This window comes from Arachis stenosperma, chromosome 2, assembly GCF_014773155.1.
Source record: "Arachis stenosperma cultivar V10309 chromosome 2, arast.V10309.gnm1.PFL2, whole genome shotgun sequence".
Lineage (NCBI taxonomy): Eukaryota > Viridiplantae > Streptophyta > Magnoliopsida > Fabales > Fabaceae > Arachis > Arachis stenosperma.
The window spans coordinates 121,274,023-121,297,834 of NC_080378.1; the positions used below are offsets into that span (position 1 = coordinate 121,274,023).

General features: G+C 31.7%; 3 protein-coding genes and 1 long non-coding RNA gene across 4 annotated transcripts; 1 reads left to right on the forward strand and 3 right to left on the reverse strand.

The window, feature by feature from the left end:
• Window positions 1-1,138: 1,138 nt before the first annotated feature.
• LOC130960586 (protein S40-4-like) lies at window positions 1,139-2,199 on the reverse strand. Its single transcript, XM_057886014.1, has one exon. The coding sequence runs from the start codon at window positions 2,095-2,097 to the stop codon at window positions 1,567-1,569; it is 531 nt and encodes a 176-aa protein (XP_057741997.1). The 5' UTR covers window positions 2,098-2,199; the 3' UTR covers window positions 1,139-1,566.
• A 12,231-nt stretch (window positions 2,200-14,430) lies between these two features.
• Window positions 14,431-16,320, reverse strand: LOC130961901 (pentatricopeptide repeat-containing protein At1g07590, mitochondrial-like). Its single transcript, XM_057887939.1, has 2 exons — window positions 15,864-16,320; window positions 14,431-15,795 (listed from the first exon to the last, which is right to left on the reverse strand). Exons 1-2 carry the CDS (start codon window positions 16,146-16,148, stop codon window positions 14,545-14,547), a joined length of 1,536 nt encoding a protein of 511 aa, XP_057743922.1. The 5' UTR covers window positions 16,149-16,320; the 3' UTR covers window positions 14,431-14,544.
• Window positions 16,321-17,146: 826 nt separating this feature from the next.
• On the forward strand, window positions 17,147-18,108 carry LOC130963720 (uncharacterized). Its single transcript, XR_009079844.1, has 4 exons — window positions 17,147-17,277; window positions 17,492-17,597; window positions 17,786-17,854; window positions 17,956-18,108. It is a non-coding gene; the product is annotated as an uncharacterized LOC130963720 (long non-coding RNA).
• A 3,621-nt stretch (window positions 18,109-21,729) lies between these two features.
• LOC130961980 (F-box/kelch-repeat protein At3g23880-like) lies at window positions 21,730-23,536 on the reverse strand. The gene is made up of 2 exons (XM_057888037.1): window positions 23,341-23,536; window positions 21,730-23,208 (listed from the first exon to the last, which is right to left on the reverse strand). Exon 2 carries the CDS (start codon window positions 23,193-23,195, stop codon window positions 21,897-21,899), a length of 1,299 nt encoding a protein of 432 aa, XP_057744020.1. The 5' UTR covers window positions 23,196-23,208; window positions 23,341-23,536; the 3' UTR covers window positions 21,730-21,896.
• Between the last annotated feature and the right edge of the window lie 276 nt (window positions 23,537-23,812).

The window sequence follows — 23,812 nt, forward strand, 5'->3', positions numbered from 1 at the left end:
AGACATTCACTACAATAATGTAAAAACTCAGATGCAGTCAATTTCACGTAAAGTTGATATTTAAGAGTCGTTAGATGATTTAACTAATACTCTTAAATATCAATTTCACGTAAAGTCAACTTCACCTGAATTTTCACATTCTAATAATGTATTATTGAAGCTAAGTTATCCGGTTTCATCTAGGACTTTGAAAAAGGGCGTGCAATAAGTGTCAGTAACTTGGCAATAATGTGAATGTGAATGTGACTGATGAAAATATGAGAGAAATTAGAGGAAATAACGTGAGTGGTTTTTTATGTGATTATGTAAGGTACTTTATTAGCAAAGAGAAAAATAAGATAGAATAAAGTAAGTGGTGTCCTTTATGGGTATGGGAAAAAGTTGAGTATAGTGTTATTGATATGTAGATGAATAATGTTACTCAAAAGTCAGTGATGTTTGTTGTAGCTAAGCAATACCTTTCTCACCAAACTGGTACATACAATTTTAATCAAAAACTCACACACAGCCGTAGATTTCAGATTTCAGATTTCACACCCACCGATCTGCCTCCACCATTCCTTATTTAATTTCCTCTTATATTATTCCCATTATTCAACCAACCTATCCTAACTCATCATAAACCACCATTAAATGGGTAGTGCTAGAGAGCCAATGGTTTAAGTGTACAATGTGTACAATGGGCTAAATTTTTGGTCCATGAATAAAATGAACATCACCATACTAGCTAGAATAACCATCCGATACCAAGGATAACCATCCGGATACCAAGGATAATAAACATCTCAATAAAAAATTAAACTGATTTTGGGGTTCACCAAGGATCGAACTCTTGACCTTTCGAATCTAGAACTCTAATACCATATCTGAAACCACTCATCCCAAAAGCGTAACCTGATAGGACAATGTAACACTAATGGTCATATCTCTAATACTTCTTAAACCTCCATTGTACACATTGTACGCTTAGGCCATTGGCTCCCTAGACTTTTTCCCATTAAATATGCCTTGTCCTCTTCTTGCTTTTAATTGCTTTCTCGTCTTCCATTTTAATCATTAAATAAGTGACTGCATCGTACACAAATTTATCTCTTTTCAATTCAATTTTTTCATAATGATAATACAATAATAAGCACATAATTAAAGTTGCATTAGAATAGTGGATTACAAGCAAGAGGGTCCTTAAAAACTGTTGTAAGACGTACACCCAAATGAATTAAGGAGAAGGGATTATTCTCCTTAATTAATCGTAATTAATACTTAACATTACAATGCAAGCCAACAATAGAAAATTCCCAATACAATTAACAATAATGACACACATGGATCCATCTTTGTAGAACATGATGGAACAAGAAGTATAGTTAATTAATTAGCTGGCCGATAACAGAGGCTAATTAAGTAATAATTAAATGAAACTAATAATAATATAACCTTATCCAAAATTTTCCCCCAAAATACAAAATTCTGGAATCGGATCTATCCAAGTCTGTTCTATACTCTGATCTCTGATTAATTAGAAGAAGAAGATGTAATTAATGAGACTATAATAATGATTGAAGTTAATTAATCTTCAAAGCCAACTTTCTTCCAAATAGCATTCCTGACACTACGCAAGTCTCTACCTTTGAGGGTCCTTCCAATGCCTTCATGAACAGACAGAGAGGCCCCTCTTGTCTTTGCCAGATACTCGTGTGGGGGAACCCTAACTCCTCCTCCTCCTCCGTTATAATCACCGTCCTCATCATCATCATCTTCATAATCATCATCATCATCGCTCTCCCATTTCCTATGATCCTTGTATTCCTGCTTTAGAATCTTTGACCAGTCAGGTATGTTCACCGGCAACGAGGTAGCTGCAGCTACATCATGATCATGATGAACAACCTTCCTAGAAGGACCTCTCTTCAAACCAGATGCAGATGATGAAGATGAAGAGAAGCCCTTCTTGTTGTTACTTGCAACGGAGATGTTGTTCCACAAATCAGCTTCATCAAACTCAAACATGGCATCACCCTGTGAACACGATTTTGAGGTGCTCCTTGTTGGTTGAAACATGTAACTTTGCTTTGAAAGAAAGCTCTTCCTAGACGCCATTCAATTCAATCTCTCTCTCTCTCTCTCTCTCTCTATAAAGTTGATTAGTTGGTTGTTGCTGTGTATGTTTTCCGGTTCCAAGTCTTCATTCACTGCTCGCTGCATATATTTATATTGTTTTTCTCAGTATTTATGGATAAACATTCTTTTATTTTTATTTTAATCTAAATCAGGGTATTGTACCGTATCCTCGGTAATAGCGCCTAATTTTATGCTAAACAAGCTTTTTTAAGAACCAAATAGGTAATTATATATTATGTATTTTATTACTTGATTGTCTTTTAATTTATTCGTTATCCATAAATAAATGATATCTTCTATTATATTTACAAAATATTTAGTTGTTAAATTTATTATTCTTGAATCATTACCATGAATCTTAATATGTATAAAATAATTCACGAATCAAAATTTCTACAATATTTACCATGTGACAACTTAAAATACAACTACCTTACATAGTTACATCTCATACTTGATATGGATAAAGCTAGCTAGCTAACACCCTATTCCTATATTTAATAGAAGGGAAATCGTTATGTATATGTCCTAACATGAAATGTATGAAAAACACTATCACTTTTCCTTTTGTTCATTACTAATATTTCTCTTATCTTAGTTATCATATTCTTGGAAAAACAAAATAGTACATTAAACTAACAAAGAATATATCTTCTTGAATTAAGTTAGATTAGTTTAGTGATTAATTTATAAGTCTGTTTAAATAAATATTAAGTATTTAAATTTCGTTTTATACGTATATTGTAATAAAATCTAATTTCAGTGACCATTTGGGAGAAGTGGTCAAATAGAATTGCTGTTGCTGTAATTCTTACTTTTACATACCAACAGTAAAATGCAACCGCCTCTGAAACACAAATCCAGCAGTGTCCATCACATTCGCTCCAAGGCGGTTTATGAAATTCGAGCCATTACTTGCTTAGACCGCTTAATTTCTCTTTCGTTCGCACTTCTCGCTAGCTCCACTACTCACTACTATCTGCCATTATACCAATTTTTCATTCTTCCCAAACCTAGCGCGCCCGGAACCCCAAGTACAATGAAAAGAAAATCTTCATGCAAAACGAAAATCTGCAACAAATCATTACTTAGCAAAACTATACGCATTTGTTCCTGTCCTTGGTAAGCTAATTGTATTTTTCTTTGTTCTTTTCTGATTCAATTTTATGCTTCTTCTAGTTAATAATCACTGATAATCCATTATCTTATTCTCTAGTTATTTCTGCTTCTTGTTCATCACTCTGAATGCACGAATTTCTCTCCTAGAAGTACAAATTTCTTCAATTTAAGGTTACTCTGTCTCTTTCTCTATTAGAATTTTCTTCCCTCTCTATTTTTCTTACGCACAGTTTTTGCTAGATAATTTAATGTGTAATTTTAAATAGTGTTATATATAATATGATCACATAAGTTTTGATTAAAAAATATTGATTAATTCTGTAAATAGAGTGATGTCAAATATGGAAATATAATATTTTGTTGCAAGAATAACCCAAAAAATAATTAATTAAAATCGTGTAAATGCAACAAAGTAAGTAACATGAGCATATATTTTCTGTGTTTGTTGTGGAGTTTGAAACACAAGTGAGGGGACACTAATAACAGAATAAGAGAAAGTAAGGTTAGAAATTGGGTAGTAGAGGAGAGACAGAGTGAAGTGAAAAAGGTAGGAGTTACAAGTTCTATTTTTGTGACAATAATACAATTAAAATTTTCAACAAAATGATCAGATTATTCCTTCCCAATTTGAGATAAAGATTTAGAGACTTTGAAAAATTGGAAATTGACATACCAGACTATATAGAAATTGAAGTATAACTATACTTTAGTTTGATAATATAGGCCTATTGATTATTCCCAAAGCTCTTACATCTCGTAAATTCTCTGAAAACTATGACCATACATGATGGGTTTCATCGAGAAGCTTCTAACATAGAAGATGTAGTGTTTTAGCAGCATGATCATAAAAAATTTTATATTGTTTACAAACTTACTTTTTCTCTTTCCATCTTTGATAATTTAAGCTCATCCTGAAAAGACTTGTTCAATTTCTGTTCCTCTGAAATTGAAAGAAAGAACATGATAATTAGCAATTATTTAGTTTACACTCTCAAAATGCGCCAAAATCTAATAAATACTGAAGTGCTGAATATAGACCCTGGTATTTGAGTTGAATGTTTGCCAATTTATTGTGTTCTTGCTCCAATTCCAACTTCAATTTTTGTATCTCACGAGTATGTAGAACAGCTGTTGTGGGACTATCTTTTTCCTCCCTCAAATTCGCAAGCTCCTAGAAGTCATTCATACAATGTCGTACAAAACAAATAAGCTTGTGATTACATTATCTTTGAAAGGTGACTTTATTCTGATGCTTTTTTGTTCGTCTCAGGAGTTCATAAGAGCTGGAGCATGTGGAGCTACATGACGAGAAAAAAAATCTGCTAATAGTTTAGGAGGGGTATATTCTTCATACAATCATGACTTTGATATAGTTAAAGTTCGCTCTATAGAAGTAGAATTACAAGAGAATAAAGCAACAATTTTCTTATTACAAGCCCATGTGACATATTTTATTAATCATTGTATGGGTGAAAAAGTGCCACATGACTTTCCTACAACTACAAATAATGAGGTAAATATTATACTTTGTTCTTTTTTCCTGAATCTTTCATTGTGAATGATTTAATAAAACGATGATTTAGTTATTGTTGGTCATTATCCTTATTTGTTCGTATGGTTTATGCCTATTAATGTTATACTTAAATTATATAATGGTCTTTGTTTTTATTCTAATGTATTTTTATTTATTTTTAATTTTAGGTTGCAGACTCACCAATGGAGACAAGGGCCACCTTTTACTATTTCGTGACTTGATTATAGAATTTTATGATTGAATTGACTGAAGACTTTTGTTATCAAAGTGACTATTTATTTTAGACTTTTAGCATAGTTAAATAATAGAAGCAAAACTCTTTTCTAATTCAATTTTAGGATTGCGTTATTTGAATTTACTTTGATATGTAAATATAGTTGTTAATAAACACTGGTGGTGTTTGATTTATGATTATGTAAGACTTATTAAATATATATTATATTTTGAAATACAATGTTCATATTATTTTGGTACCTTTTTCTATTTTATTTTGAGTTGTAGATTTTAATATTGTAGTGGTAATTTTTTTATTAGGATTGAAGGATTAGAAAGTAGTTTATATACAAGTTTTTTTTAATAAAAAAATATGTTGCAGGTATCGCGGCGGTTTAAAACCGCCACAAAAATCATTTTCGATTTGATTTTTACGCGGTTCAAAACTGCCGCAAAAGTTCAACGTTAATTTCAAATTGAAAGTTTGCGGCGGTTACCAAACCGCTGCCATATACCTGTTCTGCCTGACTCGAGAACATAGTGGCGGCTTCAAACCGCCGCTAGTTGCCGAGTGACTCTCGCGGCGATTATTCCAGTGGTTCTTCAAAATCGCCGCTGCTACTGTGCCGACAATTGACCTGGTCACGCTTTGTTCACCGCTGGAAACAAAAAATAGCGGCAATTATAACCGCTGCCACACTCTCAAATAACCGCTGCCGCTTTAAATAAAACTATTAGTCAACAATAAATTTTTAAATAAAACTTAAATTTTAAATTAATTTTTAGTGTACTCAATTAAAAAATACCTAAAAAAATATCTTTCTGCTAATAATTAAACACTTACCTTCAAGTGCTTTAAAAGGAAAATTATTTTAAGATAACAGTATATTTTACTGTCTCTTTGTACAAATAAAGTAATGTCTATCTTTTATATTATTATTGTTTTATTCTCAAACCTCAATTCTTAATTTGGATTATGTTTGATCATTGTTTTCTTTCTTTCTTATTAGAGACAGGAAGGACAACAATACGTGGCGTGGGTGAATAAATGGATTTGGCATAGCCAGTAGTCCACCAAATAACACGTAGGCAAATCAGTAATCCACCCTTACTTATTTAAACTTGTTCAACGATTTCATCTCTTCAGAGTTTGAGAGAAAATTGAATAAACTAAAGAACGGATAAGGGCAAAGTTATCCAATTCATGAAAACACACATACACGTGGACCAATGTGGGTGTTCCTCTGTTCGACCACAGAAAGTAGTAATAGAAGTAGAGATTCTTAAATGCTGTTAGTTTGAGGCTTTGAGCAAAGACATAAGACAAAATACCTCTGCTTGCATTTATGTATGATTATTGTTATTAAATATGATGTCTTCTCATATTCAGTACTACTATATCTATTGTCAAAAATTCATTTGAAATTAATTTCTTAATATAATGGGTTAGCTAGATGCAATTTATTTTTTAATTTTGCTAACATGGATTCTAAGACAATATTTCAAGAATATTAAACAAGTATTTTATTAAAAATTATTAATTTTTTTATATTTAAATTTATTAAATATATAAAAACTTAAAAAATTATTATATTTTTAAAATATATCTTTAATATATAGCTAATTTTTTATTTATTTTTATGTCTAATCCCTTACTATATAACTATCACATATTATGTAATAACTGGTCTACTATAATGTTGATTAAATTGAATTTTTGTTACAAGTAATGATTAAGGATCGATAAAGATGATTTTAATTTCTTGATAAATATTTTTTTAAAAGAAACTAAAAATAGTTTCTTCGTTTTTATTTTAATGTCATCAAATTATTTTTTTAAAATTTAAACTCATAAAAAGAGATATATAAATTAACTCTCTAATACATTCTTTTATGTAAATAGATCTTTTAATTTGTCTTATGCTAAAATTTCTTTTGGAGTAAATAAAAATTGAAACTCTAAATCTTTTAAAAATAAATATTTTAATATTATATCATAAAATTATTTTTTTTTAAATTAAACTAATAAAAAACATATATATATATATATATATATATATATATATATATAACACTCACCAAAAAGAATTTCACCATACTGGAATGCAACATCTTCTTCTATAATAATCTTTTTTAGTACGTACCTACTATCACTTAATAATAATACAGACTAACAAGTAACTAAAAAAAATGCTGAAATGGAGATAAATTATTTTTATGCAAAAGTTTACATGCGTGAACGCGAATCAGATCGAATCGAGCATTAAAATTATCAGATTGGATTGGATCTAATATCTATAATTTTTAAATTTGGATTTGATCCGATCAAATCCGCACATTTGTAGATCGGATATTGATTATATTCGCAAAACACAAAAATATTTTTAAAAGTTTATTTTTTTAAAAAAATATCAATAAATTTCATTTTTTCTATTTTTTTAAATATATTTACTTTTAAAATAATATTAAATATTCTTTTCTTAAATAATAAATTAAAATAACACAACATAAATGATAATTAATAGTTGAAATAAAATATAAAAAAATATTTATTTATTTATTTATTTATTTTTACGAATATGCAAATTTCAACATAAAATTCGCAATTCGATTCTATTAGTATGCGAATCAGATCCGGTCTGATTCAAAAACCTTGTGGATGGAATATATATCTATAGTTTTTGAATTAGATTCAAATAAATAATGTAAATATGATCGGATCCGATGTATAAAACACCCCTAGCACACGATAAAGGACAAAAGCTTATAGGTATTCATTATTTTCTACGGAGAGAAAAAAAAAAAGGAAAAGGAAAACTAGAACTATATAGATTTGAAGGACATCCAATAATAATGTTGCGTTTCAGATTTGGATAATGCAAGTTATTATTGAGGGGTTAACCAGGACAAGCTGTGGGTTCCACCAATAACACTTCAATGATGATCAAATTAAAACGTTCCACATCTTTGACACGTCACCAAAGACTTTTGCAGCTTACATGAACTTGACCAATTATGCTATTGACATTACCTTGATATTAGTGTGAAATAAACCTCCAAAAGTTAGGTATTCAGAGAAAATAATGACCGGTTACTAGATACTATCAGTATAGTAATCAAAATAATATCTCAAGAGAAATATTTTGATACGGAATTAATATTGGTAAATTTCAAATACACGGGATAAGAGGATATTTTTTTTCGCCATCGTATAGAAAATTATTTTTGACATGATGTATAAAATTTACATTATATCTCGTGAAGTGCAAGAAGAAAGTGCATTATATTAATAGTGTCTTATCGTTAAATGTGTCTAAATCTATTCTCTTATCTAATCTCATTTTTTCTTTAATTTCTATATATAAAAATTTCACACTTCTTCTCACAATATATATTCACTGTTTTTATTTATTTTTCTCTATCTAAAATATAAATTTTCATTTTTCTCTCTACTCTTTTATCTTTATAGCTCATAGATAAAAAAAACCTCCATAATTACCACTTTTAATTGTTACACAGTAGCCGATGAAATTCAAAATAGAAGAAAAAGAAAAATCTAAGAAGAATAGTGGGGATGAAGACGAGATTTAGAGCATTTGAAAGGTGATTTGGATTTTAAAACACTTGTGTACAAGATTTATGAATTTTTCTTTTTATATATTTTTTATTTGATTTTTTTTTGTTTTTATTTTATGTTGTTGCTAGCAAATAATAACTAGATCTTTTTACTCTTATTTGTTGATAAGATTTTTTTAATTTTTTTTGTGTGTAAAATGTTAAAAATTTTAGTTTATAATTATGTTATGAATTTTTTTATTTAATAAATATATTTAAATGTTTTTTATATTTTTTGTTACTATTTGTTTCTTTAGGAGGAAATTATCAAGCAATTTTGATGGAAAATTAAAATAAAGGCAAAGAGGTTGATGGATTAGTTGAAAATGGAGAAGAAGTAGAATGATGAAGGGCACAATAATAAGGTATATATCATATGTTGGACTTCGTTCACCGCCATCGGTTGTTTCTTCCCTAACTACTTATCTCATTAAATTAATACTTGAAAAAAATAATAGTAAATTATAAATAAGAGCCTAATAATGTATGATCATATCATTTCCATCTTCTTCGATATATACGAGACGGATCCAGAAATATTATTATAGAAATAATGATATATATAATATTAAAAAATTATGTAAAAAATTATATAATATAAAATATATTACAAAAATATATCAATAGAAAATATATTTTAAAGTGCAAATTAAAAAATATGTGTATACATTTTATTAATAAAGTAGTCGATTCTTGGCATTATAAAATTCATCGGTAATAGAATTTATGTCAAATTTTTTAGCAATTTTTAAATATAATTAAAAGATAATTAACAAGAAATTCATTTTTTTTTATTTCAGAGTCATTCTTCACAATATTCATAACTAAAAAAGATCTTTCAGTTATAGTAGTTGAAACTTGAAACAGAGAGAATTAATACCAAATAATAAAAAAGACGATTACAAGAAAAAAAATATACTTTGTGGGATTTAAAAATTTTTAATTATTAGTAATAATATCTTTTTCATATTTTTTAATGTTGTTACTTATTTTTTAGATATTAAAAATCATTAATATTTAGGTTGGACTAAACTATTATTTATAGGATAAAATATACTTTTTGTTCCTAAAATTTGACAAAAAAGTTTCAAAAGTACCCCTAAATTTTATTTTGTTTTAATTTTGTCCCAAAAATTTTCAATTTGCATAAAATATATCCTCGACGGCTAAATTTTTAAAAAATTTAAGACCAATCTAACAATAATTCATGAAAATTATGTTTGATTTGCTTGAGTTGAGGGTTGTTTTTATGAAATTGTTGTTGAATCGATCTTAAATTTTTTGAAAAATTAGCCGTCAGAGAAATATTTTTGATGCAAATAAAAAATTTTTGGGACAAAATTAAAACAAAATAAAACTTAGAGATATTTTTAAAATTTTTATTAAACTTCAGAAACAAAAAATATACTTTACCCTTATTTATACTAAACTAAATATTAAATAAATTTTAAATAATTAAATTATACTTAATAATTTACTATTATTAATTTTTTTAAAAAAAAGTTGGAGCCGAGGTCTCCACTCGCCCCCCGCTGGATATATATCGAGAAATCAAACATGTAAAACATGTGTTTCAAAAGTAAGGCCTTATATACATGCATAGTTAATTATTACAGCGGGTGCAAGAATAAGCTTCTAGATAACCAATGTCACTTTACGAACTAGCTAGTATTAAATATAATATTATGGTTTCTAATAATTATGATACAAAATAATTATATTTAAGTTTTAAGGTAAGATTCACTCGCCAAAATATAACTTACGAACATTATTTCTATTTTTATTTATCTATCTATTAGTTATAAACAATGAGTGAAAGTAGAGGAAAGCAAATCATTCCTTCTCAATAGTTAAAAAGAAGAAGAGAGACGAGCCTGATATGATTACAAATTTTGTAAAATATTAGTAGCTAGAAACTATTTGCAAAAGAGGAAGAATAGAAGTGAATAAATTAGATAAAAGGCATGCATGCGCACATGCATATCTCCTAGCAACGTATCGAATTAGGCAAGAATAAAAGGATATTGATCATATATCATAGATTTTTGTCTCTCCAAAGAAGAAGATTACTACCACACAAACCCCTTCTTAGATTTTGTTGTTTAGTTCGGAAAGAGGAGGAACAATTTGTTGATGCAGGACCATGCGTCTCACTCGGAAGTTGCCAAATTAAACAATAATGCATTGCACCTAGACTCAATCTCACCACCAATACTAATTAATTAGTTCCATTGTTTCAAGAAACATGAGAGTTTTGTGCTATAAATTTCATTGAGTTCAATGTATTGTTGCACAAACTATATATAAATATGTGGAAAGTTTGTAAGTATATGGTATACTGGTATTTAGTGTTTTTTAATCATTGATTTTAATTATATATTATATATTTTTTTATAATTAAGATCAACAGTTATAAATTACTGAATTACAGAATATATTTAAATTTTTTTTAAATATATACTTAAATTAGTTGAGTTATGAATGTACTTAAAATTTTAAATTCACAGAAAGAGTATTATTGTGGTAGGAAAGGAAAAGTATGAGAAGTCAATGGAATATTTGTATAATGTGTACAATGAAGGTTTATGGAGTATTAGAGATATAGCCATTAGTGTTACTTTTTTCCATCAGTTAAAATTTTTGGAATGAATGGTATCATGACATGGTATTAGAGTCTTAGATTCGAAAGGTTAATAGTTCAATTCTTGGTGAACCTCAAAATTAGTTTAAATTTTTGGAAAGATATTTATTATCCCTAGTACTCGGATGGTTATTCTAGATAATATAGGAGATGCTCATTTTGTAACTTAATAACCCATTGTACACATTGTATAAATAGGCCATTGTCTCCCTAGTGAGACCCGGTACGAAAAAAGAGAAAAAATATTTTAAAACAATTGGAATCTTGTAAAATTTAATTATCCATTCAGATATTGTAGCATTATTATTTTGCATTTGAGTATAAAATACGTAAGTCGTATATATCATTTTGTTTTATCTAAGATAGCAACAAGAAAAACTCCAAGAAATGGTTGTTGCCATTATTTCTCTTTTGTCTATTGTCATTTCTATATAATAAAATAATAATAATCTTATTTAACAATTTCTCTTAGAAAAATACTCACCGACAAAAATGTCAACTTCGTAATTATTCTTTTATATACAAGTTAAGTTGAATATTTTGAGAGAGAATTAAGGAAAAGAGGGGGTGGGGATATGTGAACTATTTTCACAATCGACAAAAATGAGGGAGAACAGTTACGTTGAATATTCGGATTTATTTTTTTCAACTCGTAGTTTGTACAGATGATTTTGTATTTGTTTTCCTTAAGATTTTGGGTTCGAGTTTTGTATGTGAGGGAAAGGATAGAAGCTAGAAAATATTAAAGGAATAGTTTTTATTAAACAAATAAAGAAATCAACACTTTTAATTTAATAGGTGCATTATTAGTGACTTTAAAAAGAAGAAGTTAATATATAGTGGTACTAACTAGACACTCAATAATAAGTAACACCTACAATATACTAATAAGTTTAATTAAGTTTTAGAATAACAAATGCATTTAATTATTAGCTTTGAAGCTAAGTTTGACGGAGAAATTCATTGTATGATGTGCATGAATGGCTTAAGAGATTTTTGGAACAGAACCAGGCTAGCTAGATAACCCTTAAGCAAAACAAGCTAGACCAAACTTCTATCAACCTCTCTTTTTGTTTTTCAGGTGCAACATGTTTTAGTGATCACTATGGTCAGTAGTGTCAATATAACTAGAGTTTTCCGTTTAAAATAATTACAATTTACACATAACTCTCTACTTCATGTTCAAAATTAAACAAGGATGCAGTTCACATAGAAAAGTAGTGACTCAATTGCAAACCATGTCAGATCAATGAAAATACGGTGTAAACTTAATGTAGGAAAATACGTGTAAGAACAGTATCCAGGAAATTAAAAAAATTTAGCTCAAATAGAAACTACCTATTTAAAACCTCTTAAGGGAGAATTCTATGGGATAATTAATAAGTATCAATTAATAACTAATGATTATAACCTGTTTTGACTTCTTTGTTTTTGGTCTTAACCTGTTTTGAGTTTTGACAGCATAATAAGTTTATCTAAACACAAATTAAACGAGAACTTTTTTTTGGTTAGATGGATTAGACAATTTTCAATTCTAGATATCACTTATTCACACAAATACACAATACTAAGGCCCAGTTTGGTAACCAATTTAATTAAGTTACTTTTGATAAAATAACTTAAACAATAAATGACTCTGTTAAAAGTAACTTATAAATAAGTTGTTTTGTGTTTGGATTTTTAACTCTAAAAGTGTTTATTTTATAGAAATATGATGAAAAGTAGTAGTATTATGAGAGAAGTCAATTTTTTTAACTTCTCTATAATCTCCTAAATAGATTCTTAGAGAGTTACAATTTTGTTTTAAAAATTGTACGAGACATTAATACTATTACTTTTCATAAGTCAAAAGTTAAAAAAATTACTTCTAGAGTTTCCCAAACGGACTCTAATAAATGATTCTTTTTAATACTTGGTGCATACATCAAGATTAGAATCCGAATACAGCATATTAAGAGGCACATGGATAACCATTTGAGTTAAGTCTCAACTGCAGAACTGTGTTTTTCAAATCTCCAAAATCCACTAAGTTTTTATTTTTGGTTTTGAACATTCTTTTTTGTTTTTTGGACATGAACATACGTTTATTATTCTCTAGGCTGAAGTATTTTAGGCTAGTTTATAGGCCCACTGCAAGACACAATTTCAGTCCATATAAAATGGGTTTATCGGTGAAAAAACTATTAAGCTTTCTAAATCGGGACTGTTACGGTTTAAACCCATCAGTTGGACCAAAAAAGAAAAAACCCGTCACTTGGACAAGGAAAGTGATAACGTGGTATTAGTTTTGCTGAATTTGAATCATGTAAAGTTTAAATTTTATTTTAGAGAGTAAAGTGTGATCTCTCACAATTGATTTTATAGGTGAGACCAGCAATCTCAGGTCTATTGTATGCAAATGTAGCTGGTAAGAGAATTGGTGCTGGTAAAACTCAGATATTGGTTCCAGCTGATATTCAAGATTCATCTGCTTCTGCCTCCAATTTCCTATCTCCATATGTATCCAAGAAGAACCATTTTGCCTATTCTTGTTACTGCTAGTTTTCCAGTGAAGACATTTGAAGAAGCTGGTAACAATAATGTTATATCAGAAACCTTCAAAAGGTCTTGTTGCTTTCCAAAACTACTCATTAGGGAGTATTAAGTGTTAAGGGCTTAAGGTTCTTTTTTTCCTTTTTCTTTTCTTTTTTGCTTCTAAATTGTTTTGAGCTTTCACCAAAAAATGGGAGAGAGGTGTTCACAAGACTGGAGTTATTTTTATTTAATGTGTACACAGGGCTTTCAGTTCATGTTATCTGTAAAATAATGCTTGCCTCATAAGTTATTTTTCATAATTGGTGAAACTGAAGCAATAATTTTTGTTTACAAAATAGAGACGAAGTTGATAATATGTTTTTGGATGGATATCTTAGTGCATATGTATGATATATTTTCTTACATTTTTGTTTCGGGTTATATTACCTATATATTAGCACATATTAAATCAATCAAACCATGATTATCTTATATTCTCTATTTTTTATGGATAATTTCAGTATAGTTGTAAATCAATGGATGTGAATATAAGTTACAATTAGATACATTCATTTGTTACTATATTAAAAAGAAAATGACTTATCAATATATAACAAAGAGAGTATTAAGAATTAAACAAAAGGAGCTTCCTCAAACAATGCTAGATGTTCTCTAATAATATCTCTTCCATCTTATTAACTCTTGTGCCGTAGTCAATACAATATACTTGTAACTTATATACAATTACAACAAAAAGATACACTACTTTTTCAAGAATTAATAATCAAAATCAGGTCCTAAACTGCTCAGCAACTTTCAAGAGACTATAAGTTTCAGCATCTGGCCTAGCTCCTCCAAGGATCATCCTCCTTACAAAATTTGGATCGTAAGTCTTGGCTTTTACATAAGCCTTAATAAGGGTATTATATACAAAAGTATACCTACAATACTTAGCCTTATGAAATTCTTCAAACAATCTCTCAGCATTTTCAACATCACCCTTCTCTGCCAAAATCTCAACAATTGAAAGGGTGGTCTCCAACCATGGGGTTGAATTTCTAACCCTCTTACTAATTTTCATCCCCATGCCCAAGTCTAATGTCTTTAAACCTTGCTCTATCAAACCAGATTTCAAGCAACCCAGAGCAAGTTGACGATAAGTTATTGCATTTGGTTTGCACCCATTTGCCTTCATGTTTCTATACAACCTAGTTGCTTTATCAACCAATCCATGCTTGCAATATACAGACATCATCGAATTGAATTGCTCTACGGATTTCAACCCTTTTCTAGTTTCCATTTCTAACCAAAGTTCTTCAGCACGGTTCAGATGTCCGATTCTACCAAATGCTTCAATAGCTAACATGTAACTTTTCGATCTAACCAAGGGGAGTTCCAGAATGATTCCCCAAACTCTTTCTAGCTCCTTTGGGCTCCCCAAATATCCATACAATATAAGTAGAACATCAAATGTTGACCAATTGTTCCCTGTAATAGACTTTTCCACAGCTTGAACATAGCCTTCAGTTGCAGTAAACAACCTTGGCACTGCATGAGCAATAGCTAAAATGCAGTAAGAGATCTCGTTGGGTTCAACCTGTGCCTTCTTCATCTGAGCAAAGACCTTTACCAAGGCTTCAAGATCATGTTCATTGGCTTCTATTTTCATCAGAATATTGTAGGTGGACACGTGGGGGGTGACCTTATCTGCCTTCATCTGCGTGAGCAATTTCGGAATCAACTTCTTCCTGGAGGGAGAGGAATGCAGGATTATGAGGCGGTTGAAGACCAAATGTGAGATGGGATAAGCCAGCTCCCTCATTTTCTTCATGTAGTCAAGTGAAAGCCTTATGACACCTTTATCCAGCATTGCAATGACCAGATTGTTGTATAGCAACTCATTCTGAAACTCAGGTGGAATTCGAGGGAAGAGCTTCTCACCATGTTCAATCCCATGAAGCTTAATTGTGAATTCGACAAGATAAGAGTAATCAAGTTCCCTAGGCCTATAGGGCCTCTCTCGGATCACCCATTCCATCACCTACAATAATTGTAACATGAGTTCAACTTAAGGGAAGGTTTTTGGAAGTAATAATGATTGGTTGTTACCTCAAGTGCGCGTTTGTTCATGTTGAGCTTGCGAAGACGGTTGATGGCGTGGAAAACATGGCCTCTGTGAACGGGGAATCCATCGCCCATCCAAGTGCGGAAGGCAGACCCAACAGCCTCCCCTTTCCGAAGCTTCTCGATCCTTCTAGACAAGCTCTCTGAGTTCTGAGGCCTCTCGGAATCGCTTTCGGAGGATTCTCGCGGTAATTGGGTGCAAAGGAATCTGAAACGGAGGTGGGCAGAAGGTGCTCGACGCATTGCCTCAATAAACCTGCGTCGCAGCATGTTTTTCTTTTCTTCCCTCGCCCAACAGAATTGAACAAATGAACAGCACGTTATGAGAATTTCCTTTCCTTTCTTATTGGGCAAATATCCCAATATTTTTTGGACTTGCAAGTGAGTAACCCGCCATAAGGAAATAGGTAGTTTTATTCGGTAAATTGGATGGATTTATCAATAAATATTCGATAGGTTTATTAATTCCATCCCGGCGTTTGTATTTCATATTTGCAAGTTACATGTATTTTAAAGCGATTGTATTTCGGTAGGCAATTATAGGAATTGTGACGCTAAAAACCAAAAAAGAGACTTTGTAGTTGGGTTTAATTTAATTTTATACATCTCAATTTTATAATACCGATTGAGGGCACGATGGATGAATGTGAATGGCTGATGTACAAATACCCGTTTTCTTTTTCTTTCTTGGGCTAACGGATCGCTTCATGGACATGACGGCACAAAATATTCATTCTAACATTATCTAGAAATGTTATAATGTACATCTTCACCCATAAGTATTAGAAAAGGAAAAGGCACAACACTTTAAATCGTTGCCATACTTGCGTTTCAATCTCTTCGGGACATTGTGAAATGATGATGGCTAATGATACATTTAATATACAGTTAAACACATTGAAAATACAAGGAGGGATTAATTAGTAGTAATGCTGAAGTATAGTTGCTTTTCTTGTCAGGAGTTAGCTTAACGTGAAAAATTAGTGCTGGGGGTGTTCAGTTGACTTTGTGCGCGAGACCTTCTCCATCTTCTAAGTGGCTTGGCTAAGCAGCGTGACAATGGTGTTTTTGGATATAAGATTATAGTATATATAGCTTTCTTAGTGAAATGTAATATTATAGTAAATATAGGATATAAGATTCTGTATATCCTTCTGTCTACTTACTTGATCATATAATTAAACATATACTCGAATCCATGTCCCTACTGGCAATATTATTTTGTTATGTTTGCACCAGTAGTAGCTTACAAGACAAGTGACTTTTGTAGGATGCAAAGAAATAAAGGTCGGTTTACATCTTCTAAGCCCAATCATGATGAATCTGCATCAGGTGCAGCAAACTAGGGGGCAAATGAAAGCTGGTCATCAGATAACAATGGATCTCAACAAGATATCGTGTAAGTCCACCGGTATATTTGAGAACAAGAGGGTAAAAAAGAAATTGAATTTCTATTCTAGATGTTGCCAACCCCACCATGTGGAAAATGGCTTTCTTGTTGTAATGATAATGATTATATGGTGTGGATTTTATGGCTCAAAATGAAAATCATGAGTTCAGTCCATTTGAGAAGTTTTAAGTCCATCTTTCCATATTTTTCGAAAATATGTCAGTTGTCGGCACTGCGGCATTAGTGAGAAGTGCACACCGATGATGCGACGTGGACCTGAAAGGCCAAGAACACTCTGCAATGCTTGTGGACTTATGTGGGCAAATAAGGTGAATGACATTCATGTTTATACCTTAAGTTTGTTTCTTTCTTTTTATTTTCTCAATTCTATTCTACAAGTGAACATTAATATCTTAAAACTAGAAAGTTAAACAACTGTGCTTGATTTCCTTCAATTATATTATTTGCAATATACTAATTTTGATTTCATTGTTGATATGCATTTTCTGAACCATAGGGAACTCTTAGGGACCTATCGAGAGCCGCGTCCATGGCTGGACATAATTCTCAGTTAAACAAGAATGAGGTTGGAACTTGGAACCGATGCACTCACTATATTTATGATAATGATTCATTCTCTTCTTACATAAACTTAATCTTTTCCCTTTATTTAAACATTTTTTTCAGAATAAAGATTTTGAGGCCAATCAGATGGTACAAACAGTGGCAGCTGATGTTGAGGATTCTTCATGACAGGCCTTCTATATTTTGGTCCCATTTTCATGGAATAAGGGTGAGAAGAGTGTTTGCTTTAAGATGAGAAGATGAGAATTATTAGTCTTTTTATTTTGGTTGGAAAATGCTCATAGGAGCATCATGTAATTTTTTTTTTTGGGTGGTTTTTCTATCAATGTATTGCTAAATTGTCATGTATTCTTGGCCTTTTATTTTAGGATTAGGATTTTGATTTATTCTGGGGGCTGAACAATTACCAAAGACCAATGCACTCCCTTATGCTGTTGTACTAACGAGTAGTAATTGTGTTTTTTTAGGATGTGCGTTCTGTTTTGCAATTTTTGTTTTATGTTTTTTTTTTTTAATTTAAATAAATAAAATTTATTATTTCTAATATTAGGCAAAAGTGGAAATACTTGCTTGAATACGCAAGAGGTACAATTTCCTAATGTCTTAGTGCCTTGGTGATTAAATAGTATTTTGCATGAATGTGTTTGAAATGAAACATATTTTAAACGTTGTTATTGTGAAATGAGTAAAACATATTTTTGCCAAATTAAGCATATTTCGCATAAGAAAAATTATTAGGCACTTTGGATTAAATTATAACTTATATTAATATATTAATTGAATAATAAGTCCTTAATAAATTTGTATGACAATTATTTTAGCATATGTTGTATAAATTGATTGAAAAGAGTAAATCATTTTATTTTACTCTCGGACCACCTAATAGTAATTCTTCGCGTAACGGGTGGGCGGGGAAATATGATTCTTTCATATTCACCTCAAAATCCAAAAATAGTGCAAATTGCAAAATGTGTGAATTTTGACATAGTAACAAATCAGAGGTTGCCAGAAAGATATAAGAAGAAAATATATATAATAGAAGAGTGAAGAAAAGGGTCAAAAGATTAAAAATAAAAACAACGAACAAATATACAGAGATAACAATGATAAAGGACTCTAATAAAGATAAGATCTATATGAACACAATATAGGCGCATATAAGTATATAAATGTGTCACTCATGTAGACTATGCATTATAATAGAAATTTTTGTACTAAACCTTTATCACTCTATTGTATCACAGTTGTGCTTCACAGCTTTATAGTCTATTCCATGAATATCAGTTGTGATTATGTAATGTCAGTGTGCTGGTGTGAGGCAAAACATTGCAACTAGATTTTTGGTTCAATAATTTCACCTTCATTTTCAGGAAAAAGACTCTCTCCTTTATGGAAATACTTATATTCAGTAACTTCAAATTGTATTTCAAATTGATCTTTACTAAGTGTTATAACCGTTATACATCGGTTACGAGTTTATGGCAATAAATTACCTTTGATCGGTTACATCAGAGATAATCAATTAAGGAATATGACCGTTATCATCTCCCGGCTATGAAAGGAAACGATTGAAATCGGCAAAGGTATGAAATCATTCTAAGCTGAAAAGTTCTCTTCAAAATAATTCTCATTAACTGACTTGAGCGTTGGAGTACTTTTTGCAGGTACTCCCCCAGTACTCCCCCTTTGTCTCATTCGCTGGTTGAGGTATATTGTGGCTCATTGATAAGGTCGGCCAACCATTCTGGTGGGACGAGCTATAGTTCGGCTGCAACAAGGCAAGAACACTAAATATGAGAGTGTACATCTTTGGAAGATTTTTGCAGACTTGTCTCAATCGTTTGGCAGATAGCAGGTTCGCGATATAAGGATTCCAAACTTGTAAAGAGAAGTGCATCACACTTTTTCTCCAATTCCAACAAAGACGATGTGATGCTAGAAGAGGAGCAACGAATGCATTCTGTTCCCCATTACTCCATGCTGGTCTTGGAGAGGAGCAAAATGGAAATGAGTTATAATATACAGTCCCCATGAAAAGGAACTGTGTAAAAAATGTAAACATAAATCAGAGTGATTAAAAAATGTCTTTCCCTATTTAGCTCCTGAGCTATGATACCAAAAATGTTCTAACTTGAATTTTAGAATCCCTCAAGTTGAATTAGGAACTGTTTCTTTCTCTGCTTTTTAATAGCTTCTGCTTGCAAAACTTCTTCTACTATTGTACTTGAATGTATCTTTCTTGGTTCAGTTGGTTGAAAAGAAAAGAAAAAAGAAATTGTCTCTTTGTGTGTGTTATTCTCCTTCCATATTTAGCCAGTCTTAATCTTTGAAGACTCTGGTTGATTCCTCTTCTACTTTTAAAGGCTATATTTTCTTGCCTATGGACGTCTCATTGGTAAGTTTATTACTTTTTGGCTGAGAAATGCATGGATGCCTTTGCTCAGTTACTGATTCAAGTGACATATGGCGATGAACTTACGTACCATTTCTTTTTCTTATATATCTCTAGTTTGCAGTGTTCCAACTGTGTATATCACTCTTATCTCAAATCACTTGCAGCAGCAAGTAGGCTAAACAAAAGAAAGAAAAAAAAGTAACATTATAGTTTTTTTAATTCATTTATACCTCGAGTCTTTGTATATTCACACAATATTGTAATTGATGAGATGAACACTCGCTTTTAATTGATTTCTTAATGTTTCGAGCATAAAACTATAGTTGGAGATTGAAGGTTTCAAATGTTAGTCTTCCTTTAAAGCAAGTGCCACGAAATTATGCATCGAAATTTTAATGGTGAAGGATTATAGATCATTGTGAGATCATTGAATGAATTATTTGTTGTACAGCTTGCATCCAATGTTTGCTGTTTTAGTTAGAGATGGAACAGAGTGTATAGCTTGTTAAGAGAATTGCATGGTGTCAGAGGTTACTTTATTGACAACTGACTGCCACAGTGTATTTATTAGGGGTGGCAAAGCGGGCTGGCCCGCCCCAACCCGCCCCGCCCCGCCTAGGCCCGCCTCATAAACGGGGCGGACCGGCCCGCCCCGCCAACTAAAATGGGTTCAAAATGCTAGCCTGCTCCGCTTTATGGCGGATTGGCGGGTTGGCGGGCTAGCCCGCTTGACTCTTTTTTCTTTTTTTTTTTTAAAAAATAAAATTCATTAAAATTAATCAAAAAATAATAATTAAAAAATAAAATACAAATAAAAAATAGTCAAATTATAATATAATTTGTTTACTATTTTTTTTAATTTTTAACTTCAATAAAATTGTTCAAAATAATATTTGTCAATAAAATTATCTTTATTTTAAAAAATAAATCACATAATTTGAGCATATATACGAAATTGTAAAATAAAATAAATAAAGTTAATAACTAAAAGAAAAATAAAAATAAAAAAAAAAAGTGTTTAAAAATTTTATAATTATTAATTTTATAATAGTAACCACTATTTTATTTAATAAAAAAAAGAAAAATATAAAGCTTCGGCCCAGCGGGTTCGAAATTCTAGCCCGACCCGCCTTTTTTAGCGGGTTTTGCGGATCGGCCCGGCGGGCTCGACCCGTTTTGCCACCCCTAGTATTTATATCCTTATTCAGACTCAAGGTAGTTTGTACTTTATAGACATTGATTATTCTGGTTGAAAAATGAATACAAGTAGTTACATTAGTTGTTTATTTGAAATTCAAAATGTAATGATTTTGTTAGGAGTGTACTTACATATTCACCTTTATTCACATCAGCATGCAATAAACAGAAAGTATTTATAATCTCTTCTAGGATTTAAACCTGTTTTCATTCTAAATGTCTCCTAAATTATATAGCATTTCATGATAAATACATATTCTAACTAGAGCAAACGAAGATCGATATTCATAAGGAACCTAATTAAAAATGAAGACAGTTAGACAGAGCCTATAAAAATAAAACACAAAAAAACAAGGCACTACATTAATGATAATAAAGTTATGGATTCAAGAGATAGTGTAGGAAATCCTTCTCCAAAAAAGTACCCAAAATGCAAACCGTCTTTAAGTGATTATAGGCTTGGCTTAATTAACCGCATTTCAGATGAGCAACTTGGAAGACCAAAGTGGAACGGTGAAACTAAGCTTTCATGATAGAGTTGAAACTTCCTTGCAGATACGTTCCGAGTTAAAGGACCAAGTTTGGGCATGCCATCAGTGGAGCTGTCAATATTAGGAATATCTATGCTGCCATCATTTAAATTACATAAAACAAACTTGCCACTCGGAGCAAACGCAAGAAGAACATCTTTCAACATGTATATAGGCCGTAGGCTTAAAGGACGACGACCGAGTAGCGGGTGGTGGGGGATTATGGCCAATTTAGTCCAAGACTGAGGAACTCCATACTCCTTCATCAACCAGACAGTCCAATGAGTTTTCTTAGTCTCATAACAAACAGCAAGACAATCCCTCAAGATACCCAATTGGGGAGTCACCCAGTGATCATCATCTGAATCCCTGTTGGGAAGGGAAAACTGATTAAAAGTCTCTTTGACCAAGTCAAGGGAAAGAACCCACACAAAACTAAGATAGCGGTGAAAAAGCCAATTCAGAGTGCCAGTGCCACTTACAAAAAGCCCTACAAGATTCACCTGACAACCCCTGTAATTGCCGTCACGAAAATTACGGGAGAAATCCTGGATTGTTCTCCAGGTAGATTTTGGGCCGAATGTAAACATGCGTGATTTCTTATCCAGAATCGCGAAAAGCTTATACTTGTCATTCACATGATCATAACCGAATCCGCAAGTGCAGAGGAGACCTCCAATTTCAAGCGGCTGAGAGGTGAATCCAGTGCAGGGGTTCCACAGCATGGCACGATGGCTTATTATGAATCCATCCTGGCGCTCTTCATCGTGCAAGCACAGCAATCCATTGCAAGAGCCAATGATGAGGCGGAAGCGTCGTCCCTCATAGGGAACTACTTTAGTGGGTTCATGGGGAGCGTTCTCCATCACAGATCGTACGGAGAACACTCCGATTATGGGGTATCTGTAGGTTTGGCTATAATAGGCCATGAGTGGGTGGCTCAAGCCTGGATCCACCGCCATTGAACGCCGAAGGTGGTCCTTGGCAAATTGGGAACTGGAAATTAGGGTTCTCCATGAACTGCAGACGCTGTTCCTTAATGGAATGAGAGACCTCGCCGGTATCCTCAGCAGGATTTCCACTATGAGCTCGTCCAGAAGGATAGGCGGTGGTTTTGTCGTGGTACAGCGGAGCAGTTCCGGCCACCACCCGGTGGTTGTGACAACCTTCCCCTTCTTCGGAACAGCATCATCATCATCAGGAATGGGACCCCTCCTCATACGTACGAGGAAACTCCACAATATAGGAGGAATAAGAAATCAAAAACAATATAATTACTAAAATTCAAATCTCAGCTGTATTGCCATTTAATTTACAAAAGAAAACATACATGGAGATTCTATAAGAAGTAAAACAGAGGTTTACCTAAAGGAAGACGGCGCCGGCGATGGTGAGAGGAAGCCAATGATCTGCGCTTGAGTTGGAGCTCCAGATCTATCCAATGTTTAATATCAGGGCTTCTAATCTGCATGGGCCCCACGTCCAATTCAAATCGTAGTAGTTAACTACTTGTTTCATTCGAGTTCTGGTTCGGTTCAGATATTGACATTCTCAAGTTTTTAAGGAACAGTGAAAAATAAGATAGCACTCATTATCATAATGTTACAAAGTCCAACTCATAAGACAAAAAGGAGCTTCCACGAGAACTCAGCTCTTAAGCAAACCCACATTTTAGATTTTTACTGTGTAAGTTATTTGAGGACAAGTAATACTTTTAAGTTTAATATTATGATACGTAAGTATTATTTATATTTTTTTTAATGATTTATATAATAATTTGTTGATTTCTTATAAGAACTACGAGTTTTAGGCCATCATCAATGCTATTTTGAGTTGT